Raw genomic sequence first — 19,173 nt, 5'->3', positions numbered from 1 at the left:
CCTTGCACTCATTTACATTTACGGTTATCTACCCCGCACTACACGTCTCGCTAGGGGTGAAGTCAGCACCAGCCAAGACAGTCGATCAACCAAACGCGTTACGAGCCGTTACGCGCACAGCCCGCACCTTATTTTTATCGAGACGAAAACTATTTCAGGCACGCAGGACAGTGCGAATGTGCAGTTGGGTATCTGGGTCGCGGCTTGTTGCGAGCGCATGCGTGCCGTGGTGTCACGGGCTGGAACAGACGAGAAGATATTAACGCTGCCGGTGACTCAGGTCACTGGCGGCGATGTATGGTCGGCGCTCTATGTAGTGGACGATGGTACATGCATTGTAAGTTCTTATCCTAGTCGTGAACGGGCTGTTCATTGCTCCCTTTTTCCATCTCCGAGCTATCATGTGCAGATTGTGAACAGACAGGCCAATCTGCTATTAGCGCGTGCTCGATGCCGATTGCCGCATCGGCAATACGAGCAACATATTGGGCATCTATCAGCTGCAGGCATCCATGGCGGCGCTGGGGCTTTGGGTCGAAGAGACCTTCACGCCATGGTTCACAGATCTTCTGGCGCGCGCCGTGGAGAACCAAGCGTGAGGGACGCCGTTGCTGGACATTCAGACCGGTCGGACAATGACTCAATGGCCGACAGGTTCGCGTCGCTTGCCACTTATAATGATAGTAATGATAACCTCAAGCATTCTTGTACATTGGGGCTCAATTTGAAGCACCAACACTAAACTTATAATATCCCTTAAAATCCAAGACGGCATTATTCTTCATTCAAGTGAACTGTACAGAGAAAGGCGAAACGAATGTCCCTTTTTGTTATCAAATAAAAATAATACTTGGCGGCCATTCTTGGTATGCTTGCCTACCTCATCTGGCAAGCTCCTAACAGCCTCGAGTTTCTTCCTCTCGAGGTTGATGGTAGTAGATTTCATGACGAGGGACGGACGTTTTGGGACGTAGCCCTGTTTGGTCGCTTGCTTTGCCTCCCGCTTAGCTAACTGGAGGATATTGTTTTCGCTAGAGCTAGGGATCCAGACGACCAGTATACCATTGTCGTGTTTCCATAGCCTTTGAATGCTGTTATAAATAGAGCGGATATACTCTTGGCCGGAGTGCTGACGAGGGTTGCGAAGAGTAAGGGCAACTGCCTGATTGCTTGTCAGGAGTGCCACTCGACGGTGGCTAATAATGGGCAGGTTCCGTAAGGCTTGCACCATTGCTGCCAACTCTCCTGAATAAGGGTTTTGTTCGGAGCTCCACGTCACAGTGAATGAAAGTGTGCTACTTTCCACTATGCCATCACCGTCGGCTGGGACGAGGACGACCCCCCCAGCTCCAACCACTTCATTCCTTGCTGAGCTGCTCACAGCTACGCATATGTTGCAACGTAATTCGAATTTCTTGTTTGCCTTGTCGTACTCGATGGCCTGAATGCGATTCTCCCATGGCGCTAGAGTAAATGGTAGAATAGTTTCAATCTCCCGTAATGGTAACTCGTTCAGCCTGTGTGCTACCTGATGGAAAGGCGACCGGTAGCAACTATAAAATCTCCGTACACAAGGCATTATTCTATGAAGGGGGTTTGCCTTGGGTAGTGTGTGAATGTCGATCAACATCTTGATTGCTCGTGCGCCCCTCGACCTGCCCTTTCTCCCCGACGCCGCCACCCGACCGAAGTGCGGCCATTGTCACCTGCTGGTACCCGTGAAACGTCGTTAGTGCAGAACAGCAGCTCAGATGTATTCGCAACTGTCGCGTCGCTTGCCAGATGGGCATCGCTCGATTTCGGGCTTTCGGGCGGGGTGCGCACGGCATCGGCATATGTTTGTCTGTTGCGATCGAACGAAAGCGGCGTAGTTGCCTTGCGGGTTGCGTTTGCCAGTTGTTCCGTTACCCTTTAAAGCTCTTTTCTGGTAGTTGTTTAGAGAAATGGCCGGAAGGGTCCGTCGAACGTCTTCGCGTGGTAGGAAGTGGCCGCGCTTGGTCTTCAGCGGACCCTGCCGCCAGAAAACGGCTTCTCCGCCAAGCATGATATGACTTGAAAATAAAGTGACGGCTCAGTCTCCTGGTTTGAGGCCCGCAACATTGATCGTGCAGGTGTCGTGTCGAGAATGCCGCCCCGTCCTGCCGGTGAGCGCATCGACAGCGCGCGATGCGCCTCGCGCTATACACTCTACTCCAAGTATATCTCCCTGCTGGAGAGCAACCGGCAAGCAGCGCAGGCGAGCGCTGTACGCGTTGAGGCCATCGAAGAGTTTGACGAAGCGGACCGGACAGACTACAAGCTCTTCCGGAGGTTCGTGCATGACCAACTGGCCGTCTGTCGGGAGCAGCGCGACGATGCAGCCAGCGACGAGCTCCACTGCACCTTCATCGGCAAGCTTCGCCGCATATTCGGACACAGGCACTGGAAGACGGTCACGGCGATGCACGACTACGGGCAGCTGCTGTGTGACGAGCAGCGCTACGAGGAGGCCGAGGCGCTGTACGAGACCCTCGTCCACGAGGTGGACCAGGACCGCGACCCGGACTCGGTGGCGGTGCTCTGCATCTTCAATGCGCTCGGCACGGTCTACGCGAAGTTGCGGAAGCTGGAGGAGGCGGAGGCCATCCTCGTTCGCGCCCTGATCGGCTTCCAAGGACTGAGCGGGGAGAGGGACACGAGGACGCTGACCGCCGCGTTCAACCTCGCCGGCGTGTACCAGGACCGGGGAAAGCTCTCCCACGCGCTGCGCATGTACAACGTGGCCGCCTACGGCTTCAAGAAGACGATAGGCACACCGCACAGGTTAACGATCAGGGCGTTCACGCGGCTCGCGGCTCTCTGCTCTGCTCGTCGTGCCCTGCGGGCGGCGGAGAAGGCGTACACGCTCGCCCTGCAGGGGCTGGAAAAGACCGCGAAGCAAGATTCCATCGATGGTCTCTTCCTCAAACTCGATCTGGGCATTTTGCATCGGGACGCGGGGAGACTAGAGGACGCCGAGGCGCTCGTCGGAGACGCCTGGCGCGGGTTCCGAAAGGCTCACGCCGGCTACGCGCCGGGCGCACTCACTTGCTTGAGCACGGTGTACGCGCGCCAAGGCCGGATCGCGGAAGCAGAGACGAGCTTCGCGGACGCCGCGAGAGAATTCGCTGCATGCGAAGAGGAGTATTCGGCCATGTCGTTCGCCGCCTACTTCGGCCTCGGCAATCTCCTCCGCGGGCAGCGCCGGCTGGCGGAGGCGGAAGCGATGTACCGGCAGGCGTGGGACGGCGCGCGGTCGGTCGCAGGGCCGCGGCACGCCGCGTCGTGCACGATCGCCGACGCTTTGAGCTCCTTGTGCGAGGAGCAGGGCAGGTATGAGGAGGCCGAGGAGATCTACAGCCAGAGCCTCGCGCCAGGCGAGCCGTGTCTTCATCAGTGGACGAGCTTCGTCCTGCGTGTCAACTTTCACAAGATGGCAGGCTACGTTTGAGGCCCATAGTTTATGCTCTAGAGTAATGGATACTGTTTGCTTTCCAGAGACTGGTAATTTTCTGAATTTCTATGTCATGTGTGGACTGTGAAGCTGGGACTCATTTTGCTATCTCGAATGCACGATCAGCACGAATGTCAAGACGGAAACAGGTTCGGACACGAAATCGCTTGCGGTCAATTGCTTGGGCGTAGATCAATAACCGTCTTTGTAATGGCATGGTATTATAGCGGCACGGTGTATCTACGACCGGGTTTCATGCGCATGCTTCTGCGGATCAGTCCGTCGGCTCGTCGCCCTTCACGCCTCGAGTATCTGACAGGGTCTGCCCAGACTTCTGGCTGGACAAAGAGAAAGCCAAAGCTCTGCAACGTGAACGTCCCTAGAGTCGTTGCAAATAGGCAGTAGGAGATTTCAACAGCACAGAGTCTGTCAGTAGATCAATTGATAGATCATACATAATAGTTCGCTGAGCCTGCCATTCGTATAACAGCCACTCGTGGGAGGAGCAGCTGCATAGAGACACGGAACGAGCTATAAGCAGCACCGCCATGTCGAGACCGGCCTCGACGACAGCAGGCTACCGACTCGGCTGTTTCATATTGAGAGACACGCACAGAACTCAAAGCCATACCTAGCCAATACGACAACACGGTGACCTGGAACGATAAGCAGCCTTCTGCACGATCCTTGTCCGATACGAGTGGCTGAAGCTCGCGAGCACTGGTGGCTGCGAGGCTACGTATAACCTAGACCAGCGCCAGTCACATGCATATCATTGCGGAGCAACTTTTGTCTGATCGCTAGCACTGTTTGATGGATACTTATGGTACGAATCACGATAGGGGCCGGCCGAAAGCAGCGTGCCTGCGTCGGTGATCGAGATTCGGGGCCTTGTGGGAGGAGTAGAAAATAGGCTCCCCGCGACCCTGGCTACGTGTACATTCTTAGGCGATCGAGCGAACAGGGATGGAAGCGGAAAAGAGTGCATTGTGGCCTTTCGATTTCACTCTTCACATATGGCAGTCTAGGTAGGTGTGCCGTCCGGTGCGGCCGTTTCTGGCAGCTGGGTGTTAAAAGGACAGAGGCTGGATGTACACGCAGACATACGTGGCGAAGAACGGAGGTGGCTTTCTGCATTTTGCCTGGCCATAAAAGGATTCGCACTTCAATCCCCTTCATGTATAAGTTGCTCGACCAGGCTCCGCTGTTGCTGCAGACGTGATGGAACGAAAGCCGTCGAAGCTGCCGCTCCGGCCAGCCGCTGTCCGCATTGCGTTGCACCTTGATCGGCATCCTACCATCGACTACCTTCCTCTAAACAGCCAGCAGAGAGAACCCGCGACCGGCTCATGGACGGCCATGCACAGAAACCATGAGAAGCGACAACTCGTCGACATCCAACAAGTGAAAAATGATAGCCTCCTCGACCTGAATTCTCTGTCCGCCATCTCCAATCCCTACGTTGCCCATCCTATCGCCGTGTACTACTACCACAAGAGAGCTTTTTTTGTACAGGAACACGTAGCGCTTAGCGTGCTCGAGCTGGCACCCCTCTGCGAGCACCAGATTGCGTACATCTTTACCCAGGTAAGAGACCCCCGCGTCGGGTGTCCGCGTCATCTCGCGCTTACCACGACAGGTTCTGTCTGGGCTGCAATATCTCCTGGTACTCGGCATCGGTTTCCAGGTCACGCAGGTTCGAACGACTGTCACTGGCGACATCAAAATGGGTAAGAGATGCAGGTCCAGGCGTAGACCACCGCGGAGTGACGGCTGCCCCGCCGTTCAGGGTCTACAGGCGGCAAGTGTACGTCCTGCTAACACCGTACTAGTCCTTGACTGGAGCTACGAGCCAAATATATCGCCTGTCTTCAGGCTCGCAGGCACCTCATACCTTGCGGACTTTTTACGAAACATGTTCGGAGAGCTACGCGGTGGGTGCCGGAACTGGTCCGCGGAAGCGTGCGACTTTGTCACCATACTCGAGGCCGGCTACCTGCCAGCCTCTACGGTCAGCGCGCTTCTCATTGGTCGAAATTGGCGCCATGCTAACAGCGTGCAGCATCCCTTTCTGTCCCGGACCTTGTCGATCCGTTCGGTAGCCTGGTTTGTGATGCAGCGAAAGCTGGCGGCCTTGCCACCTCGTCAAATTGACCTGCGGGGGAGCTGTCTGGACCGAAATTCCTGAGCGCAGCGGAAACGGCTGAGGAGACTCTGTCAAGGAAACATGAAGCTGTATGATCTGCCCTTCATGACCAAGTGTTTGAGCACCGCTGACGAATACCCGGTCGCTCGGCGGGCTCCACCACGGCTCAAAGCACCATCAAGAATGGACAGGAATTGCTGTACTGTCGGGCGCTAGGGCAGTGGCGAGTCGATCGTTGCGTCGGTGCTTCCGGGATTCTCTTGACCTTCTTCCGGCGCGATGCTTGTTGATGGCGTCGACATGAAAACCTTACAGTATAATGCTTTACGACGGAGAAACGGCATGGTGTCGCAGGAACCAGTTTTGTTCTCAACTCCCATCGCTGAGGGCATCGCATACGGCAGAGCAGGCACCTCAATCGAAGATACCCATACTGCCGCCAATAAAGTGAATTGTACTTTTATTGGGAGCTTTCCGGAAGGGAAGCAGACGCAGGTTGGTAGCCGCGGTACTCAACACTCTCGCGGTCAAAAACAACGCATTGCCATCGCCAGAGCGCTGCTCGAAGATCCTGGCATCTCGCTTCTCGGTGAAGCAACTTCGGTCGAGAAACAATCTCCATCGCACGTCGCCTCGTCGACCATCCGCACATCAGACAGGATGATCGTCTAGCAGCCAGGGAGACGTGGCAGAGGTTGGAAGATACGCGCAGCCAAGTCGTAATCGGGCATTTGCGTCCGTGCGGCCCTAGTCTACGGGGCAAGGCTCAACGTTTAGGGCTGAAGAGTAGCATTCGCGCGACGGTCATTCACGAGGACCCAACGCACGGTGTATGGCACGTTGCGAAGCATTGTCCGCGAGGCCTGGTTTTTCCAGACATCAATGGGCTCGTAGGTGTCCAGAGACTACGACGCGGACACACCGCTGATCATGCCACGGCTCGAGGAACACGACTGAACCGGGCGAGCTCCCGCCACCTGGACGACGATCCAGTCATGGTTGATTGATGATCCAGATGCAACTTGAAGAAACGGGCTGTCAGATGCACCGGAGACTGCTTCGATGGATTGCAAAAGCTGCATGGGAGAACATCGTCGAACGATCCGACGAGCCGTCGCCGGCACGCATACCAGACGCCGACCGACGTGGCCTAGCGTGTCTCGAATCACGGCAGAATCCTAGCACAACATCTATCCGAATGAAGAAAGGCCTCAAATTCGGCCTACTCTATGCGCACAGCGACAGAAATCTGCGTTTTGCATGAAGCGCAAGCCCTGACTATGGTAGCACATGCATCGTCCGCTGCAAGCTTGCTGGGGTGGCTCTCCCGACATTTCCTCTCAGAGCCACACGGCTGCACCGCCACGGTTGGGCGCTAGACGCCTCCGAGATGAGTGACCAGCGGGCGCAAACGAGTGCACACTAACACGTAGTAGGGCCGCCGCGACTGGTGGCTGGGCAGAAAAGCGAAGAGAAAAAAGTATGTGGACCCGCTTCGCATAGGGGCTCGTCCGCATCATCACGGTTGGCAAGCCGTCGTCGCACCGGTGGCCTGAGTTGTGTCCGTCGACGACCGGTGCGAGCTGGGTTGATACCCCGTCGCCCCGCCTCGGCCCTTCTCTGCGAGACCCGTACCCGAGAGTAGAGGCTGAGGCAACGGACTCATCCGGAGCCAGGAGCTCGTGATCCTCTTGTAGAGGGCGGGACGAAATCATTTAACCCCCCCGCGCTGGCCATTCATTGTTCTCGGTTTCTTCTTTCGTGACGGCAGGGTGTTTTTCACCCTCCTGTCAACCTTAGATGAGTGATCCGCCGGGTCGCTTTCGGTTCCTTGAATTGAGTCGTCTCCTCTGCAAGCCAGCCTCGTCTGCTTGTGGTTCAGTCTTTGAGGTTTTTGGCTCCGCCGGGTCTACTCAACTACTGGGTGAGTCTCGCTTCGGCTGCTCACACAGAGCGCTATTTTTGGCATCTCGTCCCTGCTCGGTAGCTTCGCTTGCGCGCAGTAGCTGTCCGAGAGTTGTGGCTTCATTGGACCTACCCGGCTGGTCCTGCTGGTCTGCTTTGCTGGTCTGCAACGTCTGCTCTTTTTTTTTTTTTTTTTTTTTTTTTTTTTTTGCAGTATGAGGATTGTGTTATTAATATGGCTTCTTTGGACATACTCGTGTGTTTCTTGGACCTTTTTTTCTCCCTCACGGGGTGATCGGATGCATTGCCGGGCGTCGTTGTGGTTTTTTTGTTGGCGTTGTCTGCTGCTTAGAAACGCAGAAGCCGGTTTTTTTTCTTTCTCTTTTCATTTTCAATGAAAACATCTCTTGTCGCGGCCTTCTCTTTGGTCTGATCGTGATGATCTTGTCCTTGCCGCTGTCCACGTCCATTGGTCCATATCTAGACAGAGCTGCACAATAGTAAAGGCAGAATGAATTAGACTAAGACAGGCTCAACAGGACGCACTGTAGCGGTTTGCATGTTTCCATTACGTAAACATGGAATTGGGTGTCGCGGGTGAATTAGTGCGTTTTAGTAGCAAGGTCGGGAAGACGACCGCTAAATTTGGCAGCCGTCCCCTAAATGTGCTCTGTACGTACGCACCCGCCACACCCACCCCGGTTTTTATGGTATCTTATGTAGCGTTGAACGTGCCCTGAAGATTCACGCAAGCAACGTTTCCTTTGAAGCCTCGCTTCGGATGTGTCACTAAACTACCGCCGTATTTTTTCATTCAAGATTTATTACGCCTGGTGGCCTCCGGCCGATAGGCTCACTATCCATGCTTAGGTACATGTTTGCTTTTTCCGTGACGTTTCTTTCGCTTCTGTTCTGTCGACCTCTTGGTCGCCTTGTTTTGTCTTTCGCCTCCACCCCACCGCATCCACTTTGTTTATCATCGATGACTAGCTCGAGGGCTATTCCCCAAGTGTTCGGAGTCCTATCTACAGCGTCCAAAGCGTCGTGAGTCGGTTTCATCGTGATTGCGGGTTCGTAGTATGTCGAAAGCCTGTCCCGGCCATTTGTTTGTCAATCGTCGAAGCGTCCGTCCTGTGGCAAGTGTAGACTGTATCCTTGCTCGAACTGCTCCCAGCTTTGGTTTCCAGTTCGGCCCGTCTGCTGTTGATTGGCCTCCCAATCGGAAGGACAAGTTGCAGGGGTATCTTGCTCGCTAACTCTGACCACCGCCCCTGTCGTTCGCTGCGAACGCCTGGTGCAGGGAGTTCCACCTTGGCATGAGCAGTGTCTTTCTCCTCCTCATGCCCATGAGCGTTTTTGTGCTGCCCACCCCCACCGTACGCTGCGAGCGCCTTCTGCGGGGGCTTCCAACTCTTGCCATGAGCAGTGCCTTTCTGCCGCCCACGCCTGGCGAACCAACATGAGCATCCTTGTGCTGCCCACCCCCGCCGTGTGCTACAAGCGCCTGGCGCAGGGGTACTCCCTTGGCATAAGCAGTGTCTTTCTACTCCTCATGCCCGCCGCTTGACTGACATGAGCAGTGCCATTATGCTGCCCACCCCCGCCGTGTGACATGAGTTGCTTTGTGCTGCTCACCCCGCGCCCTGGCAGGGGTGTTCCAACTCTTGCCATGAGCAGTGTCTTTCTGCTCTCTATGCCTGCCGCTGAGACGAGTATCTTTGTGCTGCCCACCCCTCCCGTACGCCGCGAGCGCCTTCTGCGGGGGCTTCCAACCCTTGCCATGAGCAGTGTCTTTCTGCTTCCCATGCCTGCCTCTGAACTGACATGAGCATCTTTCTGCTGCCCAGCGAACGCACACCCGGCGCGGGTCTATCCCACTCTTGGTATGAGCCGTAGCTCTCTACCTGCTGAATCGACATGAGCATCTTTGTGCTGCCACCCCGCCGTATGCTACGAACGCCTGGCGCAGGGGTGTTGACCACGCGCCACGAGCAGTGCCTTTCTGCCGCTCGCGCCAGGCGAACCGACATGAGCATCTTCATGCTGCCCACTCCCGCCGTACGCTGCGGACGTCCGCCGCAGAGGTTCTACTTTTGCCATGAGCAGTGACTTTCTGCTCTCTGGTGCGGGCCTCTCCTGCCTACACCCTAGAATCATATAAGGGACAGTCTTTTCTCGACTGTAACCCTAGAGAGCAAAATACAACCCCTCGCCTTGACGCATTTTTGGCTACCCAAGCTATGCAACACCCTGCCGCCGTGAAGAAGTGTGGCCTGGCCTTGGAAAGGAGCATCAGGCGGCTCGGTGAGGGAGGAAACATCCCGGTACTGTTCGCCTGCCAGGATGCATCCTCGCTTTGGCACGTCACGCAGCACCGCCCTGCGGGCATGACTTTCCCCGATCTGAACGCGATGGTAGGTAGGCACGCAGCGGGATAACGCAAGAAGTCCATTCCTGACGGTGATGTAGGTTCTCAAGAACGAGGAAGCCGATATCAGAGTCAACCAAGGCGCCTTCAGATATCATGACAAGAAACAGAAAGAATGTGTTCGGAAAAGGGCCCCTTCTATACGGGCGAAGACTTTGCGGCTAGGCCAGGTCGGAGACATCGGCGCGCTTGTCTTGTATCAGAACCCGTCCACGGGTGCTTGGCACCTCAGCGTGCATTGTCCTGCCGGGATGAGTCTGCCAGATCTAAATGCACTCGTATGTTGCGCCCTGAAATATAGATTCTACTGCTAATGAAGACCTAGGTTGAGCCGCGTCGGGCGAAGGAGATCGAGCTGCCGATTCGGGCTAAGCTGTAAGCGGAACAACATGAATTCGCCGTCCGAGGAAACATGTACGGACCATAGGATGATGGCCAAGGGTGTCTCATATTAGCCTCAAATATACAATGTGAATACAGTTCATCTTCCGCGGGTCAGTTCTTTTGTCGTATACTTGTGAACAAACTGCGCACAATTCGGGGGCAAGTGACAGGAGGGCTGTGATATCGGGCGGACGACGGGTACGGCACAAGTCCGCATTCACAGAACTAGCCTGGATCCGCATCCTTGATGTCAGACGGATCGTAAGTAGATTCGAAGACTGTCCGGGCACGAAAGCGTTTTCAAATTGTATGATTGGGGCGACGAGGGCGGAGGCCATCTCGCTACTCTTAATTGAGACGCGGGTGCCATGCAATGCAGGCTTACAGTTCTCCGAGTAGGCCTGGCCGGGATCGATGTGATACAGGGGAGCTTGTTGAGGAGAGCGTCGCGGAAAGGGCCAGAGATAAGCTGGAAAGCAAAGTGGTTCGGGACGCAAGCCTGATGTCCTGCAACGCAGCCGAGAACAAGAGAATGGATTGAGCATAACAACGGTTCATCGCCGGCTCCGCCCTCGCGGGGTACGAATCGAACGTATACTTCTGATAGATCTTCTGATGAATCTTTGGTGCGCCGAGACTATCCAGTTCGGTCAAAGGCTTCGTGTTATGATTCTGCGATGCCTCAACGGCGGGAACCCGACGATGACGAACACGGCGCAGAGGGTCATCGACGCCAAAGCGGAGAAGAAACCCGACCCAACAAGCGAGGGGGAGGCTCCAGTGGACAAACCAAGAACGATGGCCCTGACAGCTCCTCTTCGGCGCCCACCAAGCAATACTGCACACAGGCCTGCCTTCTTGGCCTCAATTCAGGTCGTGAACTGGATGGCAAGTGCCCTAACGTGGCCTTCCATCAGGTTGCAGGCAGTGCTCGACACCCAATTAACGCCACGCAGTTTACCGACTTGATGGGTGAGCAGCTTCGCCATGATGATATCAGGGCTGTGGTGCACTCATTGGCCGGCGCAAATTCGGGTCAACTGGAGTGCTGTTCAAGCTGGAGCTGGTCGCGTTCGGTTACACCTTTGTAGGCAAGGGCATCTTATCCAAGTGCCTCGACCACTTGGAGCATGAGTCTAGGATCTACCAGCGACTCGATAAGCTTAAGGGTGAAGTGGTTCCAGTGCACCTCGGCATGGTTCCGCTCGCCTCCGTCTATCTCTTGCCTGGTGGCGCGAAAGGCATGCACATGATGATGATGTCGTGGGGCGGAGAGATGGCGGCGAGGGCGATGCTGCCTGATTTGCGATTGGAGGTACAGCGTTCTACTCGGACAAACCCGTTACATGGTGTTGCTTACAACGATGAGCGTGAACCCAACCTGCTGTGGAACAGTGAGCGACGCCGCGTCATGGTGATCGATTTCGACTGCGCAAGCCTCTTGCCACCACCTACACACAAGCTATTAGCTGCGCTCTCAGACGGGAAGAAACGAAAGGGTAACGGTTTGAGAAATTGCAGCGGTAAGCGTAGCTTTCTAGAGAGTCCACACGGTAGTGAAGTTATCCAGTAGTGTGTAGGGGCTGAAAGCATGTTTGATTGATTGGCAACGCTCTGAAGTGAAACAGCTGTGAAGAGATTGGAGACGGGTGAAAGAAAGCCTGACGGAATAAGGCCATCGTCGAACGGCTTAGCTCCGGTCGCTCGCCAAGTGCAGAGGGACTACCAAGCCGCGACATTGATGCAAGCTCAAGAGCCTCTAATTTTGTGACATATCGACGCTGCGAAACGCCGAGGCAACTACAGGGGCTGGAGGATCTTGCAGTCCTGGAACTTGACGTCTAGTCACGTGGCTGACGAACCCAATAGGCTCCACGCTAAGGCCAGTATTGTGCCCCTCACCAAGCACCCCCCCGCGACGAAGTTGATTAAATTATTCACTTGCGATTCGCGTGCAGCATAAATGCCTACGCCGCCCAAGCGACACGGCGAGGTTTAAAACACTGCCAAAACTTTCCCGATGAGTCCAGCAGTTGAGGTCTTCGAGCTAGACGCGAGAGAGAAGGCATAGTGTATAGGACACGCTGCCCGTTTTTGCTTTCGCTGTCAATGCTATACGCGGTGGTGAGGCTCGTGCCGTCCGATGCAAAATTGTAATCAAGAGGCGGGCGGCATTTTCGCCGCGCACAAGGGCGACATACCCACCGCAATCGTTCGCTCCTTCCTTTCTCTTTAACGCGCAGTCCTTTTCTCCGCTCTCAGGCTCTCCTCGACGTTTGTTCTCGGCGGGGTACATAGCAAACATAATTCAGTCGGATTCTATTGTTTATGATATGGCAGTCTAGGCTGAAGAAAAGCTAGCCAGCTGTGGACTAGGTGCTGGATGAGCAGTCACGCCGTGGACCATGGCATAAAATCGAGTGGCTGTCGCGACTCCGCTGGCCGGCGCAGTGAGCCGCGACAGCATTGTTCTGCCAATCGCATGAGCGCCAACTGCCTGCAGCTCTCGCGACGTGGTCCCCGCGGCGTTCGCGCCATCATTGTGTTGAGCTATGTCATGAGCTAAGCTACCCTGCATGCCTCTGCGATTATGCATTAAAAGCATCCGAGGCCACGCGATACCTCGCAGACGGCTACTTCCGAGCGGGCGAGCTTCCAGTGGCTTTTCGGCCGTTCATGGCTAGTTTGGGTCGACGCGTAGGACATGAAGATGAGGAACGCGATGCCGCCAACAATGACGGCGAGGCCTACATCGACGAGAGTGTGATGACGAGCGACGTTGGTGGCTTGCGGGCGGTGCCATGTCTCACTGTCGTTTCTAGTAAATTGGCGCCTTTTTGGTGCCTTCTTGCCCGGCAGCCGCTTGACCGGCCGGTTGGTGGCTAGATCTTCTAACGGAGCAGCAGCCTCCTGCTTGCCCATGCGTTACGTTTTGACCTACGCTGAGCGCGCCATCGCGCAGCGAGTTCATGAGCGGTTCGGTCCTTTGCCCAAAGCGAGGGAAGAAACCTTTTTTTTTTTTTTTTTTTTTTTTTTACAAAGTATGACTACCGAGGCGGCACTGTCATTGCGATGGGCTATTCCGCACCGCTGCCCCTACTGCTCGCCAAGCTCTTTCAACAAGCACGCCGCCGCAACCACCCGAAAACTCTCCAACTCGCCTGTTTCGTCATTTCCTCCCCCAGCCTCCTCCACCGTCTTCGCACAGCCCACCACCAAGCAGGCCCACGAAAGCCGAAGCGCGTTATATTCTTCACCATCACTCTCGTCGCCGCTCTCATACTCATGACATGTCACAGCTTCGCCTTTTTTCTTGATCCCGTCGTGGATGAGCTTCGCAATCCATGTCAAGACTCTGTCCGTCTCCTCTTTGAGTCGAATGGATGCCTCACGCTGTTGCCGCGATTGTATACCCTGCTTGTTGAGGATCGATCCGCAGAAGACCTCGGCTTCGGAGATGCATCTTCGTGGGTTCTCAGAAAAGTGCCACATGCTGTCCGAAATCGAATCCTCGTACCTGTCTCAGTTTAGCCAAAGTAACACGTGAGCGAATTTTGGGAACTGGAAGAGTCGACTTACAACATTCGGATCTTCCGCGCTTGTTCATGATAAAGATGGTAGTAGGTCGAGATACCGCGTGCGTTGAGTTCGGCTCGGACCCGCCCCATCAACTGCTCCCACACCGATGGACCATCCGTAGGGATGGCTCTGTGAATGTCCTCGCTCCAAATTTTCTTCTCGTCGATGCCGCGATACAGTCGACCGAGAATTCTTTCAGATCTATGGTACCTGGGCTTGATAGTTCCCATATCGTTTCCATCGTCGATGTCGTCGTCATCGAGTATATGACTGATTACACCAAGGTCGTAGACATGGACTGGAGGCGCAGGGGCGAGACTTGCATTCACGTTAGTTGATACTTGGTAAGATTGATCTTATTGTAATGAGGCTGGTGTGGTGCTTACAAGTCAGGGCGCGAGCGTGGCGCCCGGGGCATATCCCGCCAGTCCGCCGCAATCCCAGTCTTGGAATAGTCGACCGCGCTGGAATGCATCTCAGCCAGCTTGATGCAATCGTCATCCCTCGTCCCGTTCACTTGAACGTCTGCGAGTATCTGATGCCTGATTGCAATCAGACCTAGGATGTCCGACTTCATAAAGTCGATGAAGAAATTGGCAATGTCGTGGCGTGTAACAGGCCGATCGAGGGACGGAGGGACAACGCGTGTGTAATCGGCTGGCTTGAACGTCGTTCGCGGACGAGCTCCGGGGTCCCAAATGACATTGTACAGGTCTCCATCTAGATCCCCCCCACTCAACTGGCTGGGCAGATCACGAGAACCTTTCTGACTAAAGGCAATGCAGTTTCTTAGTTCTCTTAAAGGGTGAGACGCAGGAGGTGTCACCATCCTGGCAACTTGAATATCGCCTGGGTGCAGAGCTGGGGACCTCGTGACGATGACAGGGCCATCCGACAAGGTGGCGTCCAGTCGCTTGCCGCTCTTACCCCGTGTCTCGTCATAGGTGATGTACACCTCATTTTCGTTGAGAAAGCCCGTCTCATCGACGACTCCAAAAAGGGTCACGCCCTTTTGGACCGGGATCCGGGCCCTGTACTTGAGCAGTCGCAGTTCACGAAGCACAACGTGCTCGACGACCGATTTAAGGAAGGCATCGCGGCGGTAATCAATGTTCATCCTGTCCAACTTCTTTATAAATGACGTCAAACCAATAGCACCACCAATGTCCTGATATTGCAAAAAGGTGCTGGTATTAAGGGCTGTGGCGGTGACAGCACGTAGAAGATTGAGTGCATCGTTTTGAAGTCCCATAAACCAATTGTCGTTGGTTCCCATATCCTCCAGAATTTTGATCACCTGACGATTCAAAACCAAGCGAAACGGCCTCGAGCCTACATCGCAGATTCCAAGTTCTTGCAGGTCTTGGCTCGGAAACTTCATCATGGACTCCTTGCGCACGCAGATAACCTTACCCCGCAACCTTGAATCCAGCACCAGCAGCCCCTTGACACCCGCCCAGCGAATTTGAAAACATGTCGAACCGGCAGCTCGCTTGGGTAATACCTCCCAAAGTTCTTCCATGGCGTTGCATGATATTGTGCCGACACCATCGCTAAAGACACGCTCTCCGTCCGCCGACTTGACGTCTGGAATATAGCGAACGCTGATGCCGGCCTTGAACAAATCGACAGCAAAAGGTGTCTCGGAGAATGCTTGGCCAATTCGGGCTGCGCACTTTGCCGGGATGCGAATATCGCTAAAGTCGCCCAGAGTCGCGAGGATCGTGTCACGAGTTTGACGCTGCCCGTCTGCGGACAGGAACGGGGCCAGAAACCAAGTCGAGTGTGATCGGAGGGAGGAATGAGAGAATCCCAGGAAAGAAAAATGCCGCCCAGCGATACGGATTCCTTTCAACAGGACCTCACGGAACCGCTCGAACACGGGGTCGTTGGAGACCTTTGGGTTGAACAAAACACCCTGCCCATCCTCGTCGCAAAACGAGACGCGGAGAAAATAATCTCCATGATCGGTAAACATGCGCAACACCCTGTTCCGGGCCTCCGCATCGGGACCTTGTAGAAAGATACGCGTGGGAGTCACCATGGCCTTGAAGACCCATGTCTGATGTACTGGTAAGCTGAGACCGTACACTCCCGACCTTGCTGTATTCTGGCTACGAAGATCCGCCTCTGTCTTCATGACATTTTCGATAAAGGTTTTGGGATCGACCTCGGAAGGGTCTGTGCCAGGGATTGGATACGGAATTTTCTGCTGAACCCGCTTCATAGCGTCGGCCGTAAGCGGTGGTGTGCTACCTTTCCAACTCGGATCTTTGGCTGTTCTTTCGATAATCTCAAGCACGCCAATGCCGCCGTAAGGGTGGAGGTAGTTGTTCCAAACTAGTGTCTGGACTTGGAAAAGAATCGGAAATGGAACGAGACCGTTTTTGAGGTCCCCGAAACTCTGCATCTTGCCTTCGAATACCCTCATGCCTGTGAAATAGTCCTCCACAGTGGGCATCGGAGAGGTTTCTAGCGGCACATTGTGATGGCTGATGGCCAGAATATCCTGCCGCCGAATCGCGCGGGTTGTTGCGAGGTAGTCACCAGCAAGTGTGAGTTGGTAAACCAGGCAGTGGGCCACATACTTGGCATGATCCGTCCACAGTGGAAAGCTGGTCTGACGCTCCCACTTGCCGCCATCACCGTCATAGTTCGTCTGTTCACGAAAGAACTTGGGTGGGTCTTCTAGTATGAGCATGATGCTTTGTGACCTGTGGTCGAGGACAAGTTCCTGGATAGTGTGAATTGATATGTCCATCCGAGCGATTCCGTCTTGATGCACAGTTACGGACTGGATGCCAAATTTGGCGTAGCCTCCTCGGTAGCGATGCTGAATCTGCTGAATATACTTCAATCCAGTGTCTGCCTGTCCAAAGACGATTTTGCCACAGCTGATTTGAGTGATGAAGCATGAAATATCCGGCGCTCGCTGGCCTCTGTCTGGCTTTTTTTTGTGTTCATCGCGCTGGTGAATCAGGTGATTGATGGCCAGCGCATTCACCTCTCGCCTACTCTTCTCAGCATAAATCGGCGTGGAAAGAAGGTGCAGCCGTGCAATGTATCGAGCGCCAGCACCCCTGGAAGCTGACTGGCTCTGGCCTGGCGAAGCTCTCTGCTGGCCGTGTCTTTCCAGAAACTCGGCACCATCGGTAGCGCTGAGGAAGGTAACCCAAGCAATGGACTTTCGCTTAGGTTTATCAACAATCCAGTCGGCAATTCCGAGAATGTTTAAGAAAGGCGCGAGGGCATCTTTGAGGTTTTGTTCCGCTAGGGTGGCGGGGACGCCCCTCAGAAAGACCTCCATTTCTCCCGCTTAAAACGACTGCCGTGTCAGCCCTCCTCTAAAAACATACGAGAGTGTGGATGGAAACAATCCTAGTATCCAGCCTTTTTGCTGGATACTAGAGTTAAATACATAGGCCCTGCTCTGTCCCCGCGCGGAGAGCGGATTAGGCTGAGGAGTGCTGCATGACGCAAACTCGCAGAGGGCGCGTGCATCCGGCTGCCGTGCGGCCATCACTGCCCGAGTCTACGGTGAGGCTTGCCCAGCAGGCCGTACAAAGACTCTGGGATGGCGCACAACACGCGAGTCGAACTGCTTGAGATTAAGACGTATGCTAAAATCGACATCGATCTAGCCCGTGCAGTTGTCCTTGGGTGGGAGTACTTTTTTACGTCAGAAACCCTAAACAGCCTCGTGGGTATGAACATTATTTGCGTGACCGACGCGGGGGCCGTTTCATAGCGCTTGTAGATGTTTCTACAGCTACCTATGTACTAAGGTAGATACTAAGGCCGGTACGCTAGTTTATAGGCTCGTGGGCCTGTAAATTAGCGCTAATGTTTATGACTTTCCCTCGACATACCGGAGGCATACGCAAAGATGTTTGTCTGATATCTCTTTTTCCATATATACCTTTACAATCGTGTGTGCATGAGGACTGATAATGCTGCCGACAGTATCGCTACCGGTAAAGAGATGGTTAGTAATTTGTCTGTTTGTGTATTCAATGGCTAGCGGCCATGGGCTGCTTAGGTTCCAGCGGGGCACAGAACATTTAGCTAGCTAGGTACCACAGCCGTGAAACTGTTGAGGATATGTTGAGGATATGGCCCTGGCCTAGTGGCCTTAGGCCACTAAGCAGCCTTATAGAGTCTCCATCCATAGCGCACCACGACTTAGCTCACGAATGCACCTATCACCTCCTCATAAGAAACCTCACATCACTGGATCTGCCACTACTACAATGGTCGACATGGAAAACAAGGAAACCGAGGGAACTACGTTGAGAAGCACGAAATGATCAAAAGAAATTGGTTGCTAAAAGCTGAAATTTTGTCTCATGAATTGGATATCCCTAAGGATAGAGCGTGCCTATCCCCGTCCGTCAATCCTATTTGTTCACAGTCGGGATCGTAGAAACCTAAGTAGCCTAAATAAAGGCGTCCCTTTCTCCACTGACTCTTCACATGCGTCGCTTTCAGCATGTTGCAAGAGTCCACTAATAGTCTGAAATGGAGTATTGCATGTCCAACATTCGAAGTTGTAGTCCTCTGTGGAGCACTCATACTGACCGGATGAGTTGCATTCAAACGCCAGACTTGTGATAAAGTCACAATCGAGAGCCAACTCGCAGCCGCCATTCTCCATGTGCAACATCATATGTGAATATCTAGCGAACTGGCGATTGCATCCAAAGCATTTAATGCTCTTCGGCAGGTGCGTTTGTTGGTGCTGGAGAGATTAGTAGCTTTTCGTTTAGGGGCCTTGAATTGACCATACATGCTTAAGATTCGACAGACTATCGCAGTATTTTGAACAATGCGTGCACAAATTATGATACTCGACATCGTGCTCCCGGTGCTGCCCCTCGTCCGTAAATCTTGCGTTGCAAGGCACGCACATAAGATGGACGCGCTCCAGATGGTCGTTTAGGTCTTCTTTACTGAGAAAGTCAACCCTGTTGTCACACTCTTGGCATATATGGTGTCTCGAGGAAGCTTGCAGATGCTGGCGAAGAGCTTCAGGATGAGCCAAGTGTTTATCACATCGCTCGCAGTACGCATGTCTGGAAGAAGTGTCTCGATGCTGCTGCAACGCTTTTTGAGAGACGAAGGGTCTGTCGCAAAGCTGGCAGTGGGCCATTGCTTCAGGCTGTATGACAAACTCAAGGATTCGGGACGTTTTGCGGTCGCAAAATGAGGGGTAGTTTTTCTTGATGTCTTTGCCAGCTCAGGTGATATCCGCGACATGCG

The 19,173-nt window shown here is 54.2% G+C and overlaps 8 protein-coding genes across 8 annotated transcripts; 6 read left to right on the top strand and 2 right to left on the bottom strand.

The window, feature by feature from the left end:
* Positions 1–217: 217 nt before the first annotated feature.
* On the top strand, positions 218–599 carry V2A60_008752 (uncharacterized protein; the record flags this gene model as incomplete). The annotated part of the gene is made up of 2 exons (XM_083260024.1): positions 218–337; positions 441–599. 2 exons carry the CDS (start codon positions 218–220, stop codon positions 597–599), a joined length of 279 nt encoding a protein of 92 aa, XP_083116150.1.
* A 1,526-nt stretch (positions 600–2,125) lies between these two features.
* On the top strand, positions 2,126–3,469 carry V2A60_008751 (tetratricopeptide repeat protein; the record flags this gene model as incomplete). Its single annotated transcript, XM_083260023.1, has 1 exon — positions 2,126–3,469. The coding sequence occupies one exon, from the start codon at positions 2,126–2,128 to the stop codon at positions 3,467–3,469; it is 1,344 nt and encodes a 447-aa protein (XP_083116149.1).
* A 1,224-nt stretch (positions 3,470–4,693) lies between these two features.
* Positions 4,694–5,660, top strand: V2A60_008750 (uncharacterized protein; the record flags this gene model as incomplete). The annotated part of the gene is made up of 4 exons (XM_083260022.1): positions 4,694–5,059; positions 5,112–5,202; positions 5,305–5,483; positions 5,535–5,660. The coding sequence occupies 4 exons, from the start codon at positions 4,694–4,696 to the stop codon at positions 5,658–5,660; spliced, it is 762 nt and encodes a 253-aa protein (XP_083116148.1).
* Positions 5,661–5,897: 237 nt separating this feature from the next.
* On the top strand, positions 5,898–6,290 carry V2A60_008749 (uncharacterized protein; the record flags this gene model as incomplete). The annotated part of the gene is made up of 1 exon (XM_083260021.1): positions 5,898–6,290. One exon carries the CDS (start codon positions 5,898–5,900, stop codon positions 6,288–6,290), a length of 393 nt encoding a protein of 130 aa, XP_083116147.1.
* A 3,473-nt stretch (positions 6,291–9,763) lies between these two features.
* V2A60_008748 (uncharacterized protein) lies at positions 9,764–10,330 on the top strand (the record flags this gene model as incomplete). Its single annotated transcript, XM_083260020.1, has 3 exons — positions 9,764–9,937; positions 9,993–10,229; positions 10,277–10,330. The coding sequence occupies 3 exons, from the start codon at positions 9,764–9,766 to the stop codon at positions 10,328–10,330; spliced, it is 465 nt and encodes a 154-aa protein (XP_083116146.1).
* Positions 10,331–11,012: 682 nt separating this feature from the next.
* On the top strand, positions 11,013–11,908 carry V2A60_008747 (uncharacterized protein; the record flags this gene model as incomplete). Its single annotated transcript, XM_083260019.1, has 2 exons — positions 11,013–11,307; positions 11,382–11,908. 2 exons carry the CDS (start codon positions 11,013–11,015, stop codon positions 11,906–11,908), a joined length of 822 nt encoding a protein of 273 aa, XP_083116145.1.
* A 1,022-nt stretch (positions 11,909–12,930) lies between these two features.
* V2A60_008746 (uncharacterized protein) lies at positions 12,931–13,257 on the bottom strand (the record flags this gene model as incomplete). Its single annotated transcript, XM_083260018.1, has 1 exon — positions 12,931–13,257. One exon carries the CDS (start codon positions 13,255–13,257, stop codon positions 12,931–12,933), a length of 327 nt encoding a protein of 108 aa, XP_083116144.1.
* Positions 13,258–13,431: 174 nt separating this feature from the next.
* V2A60_008745 (RNA dependent RNA polymerase) lies at positions 13,432–17,221 on the bottom strand (the record flags this gene model as incomplete). Its single annotated transcript, XM_083260017.1, has 3 exons — positions 13,432–13,852; positions 13,915–14,232; positions 14,301–17,221. The coding sequence occupies 3 exons, from the start codon at positions 17,219–17,221 to the stop codon at positions 13,432–13,434; spliced, it is 3,660 nt and encodes a 1,219-aa protein (XP_083116143.1).
* Positions 17,222–19,173: the final 1,952 nt, after the last annotated feature.

This window comes from Cordyceps javanica, chromosome 6 (assembly GCF_051103115.1).
Source record: "Cordyceps javanica chromosome 6, complete sequence".
Lineage (NCBI taxonomy): Eukaryota > Fungi > Ascomycota > Sordariomycetes > Hypocreales > Cordycipitaceae > Cordyceps > Cordyceps javanica.
The sequence above is the reverse complement of the archived record's forward strand: the minus strand, read 5'-3'. Positions and strand labels throughout refer to the sequence as shown.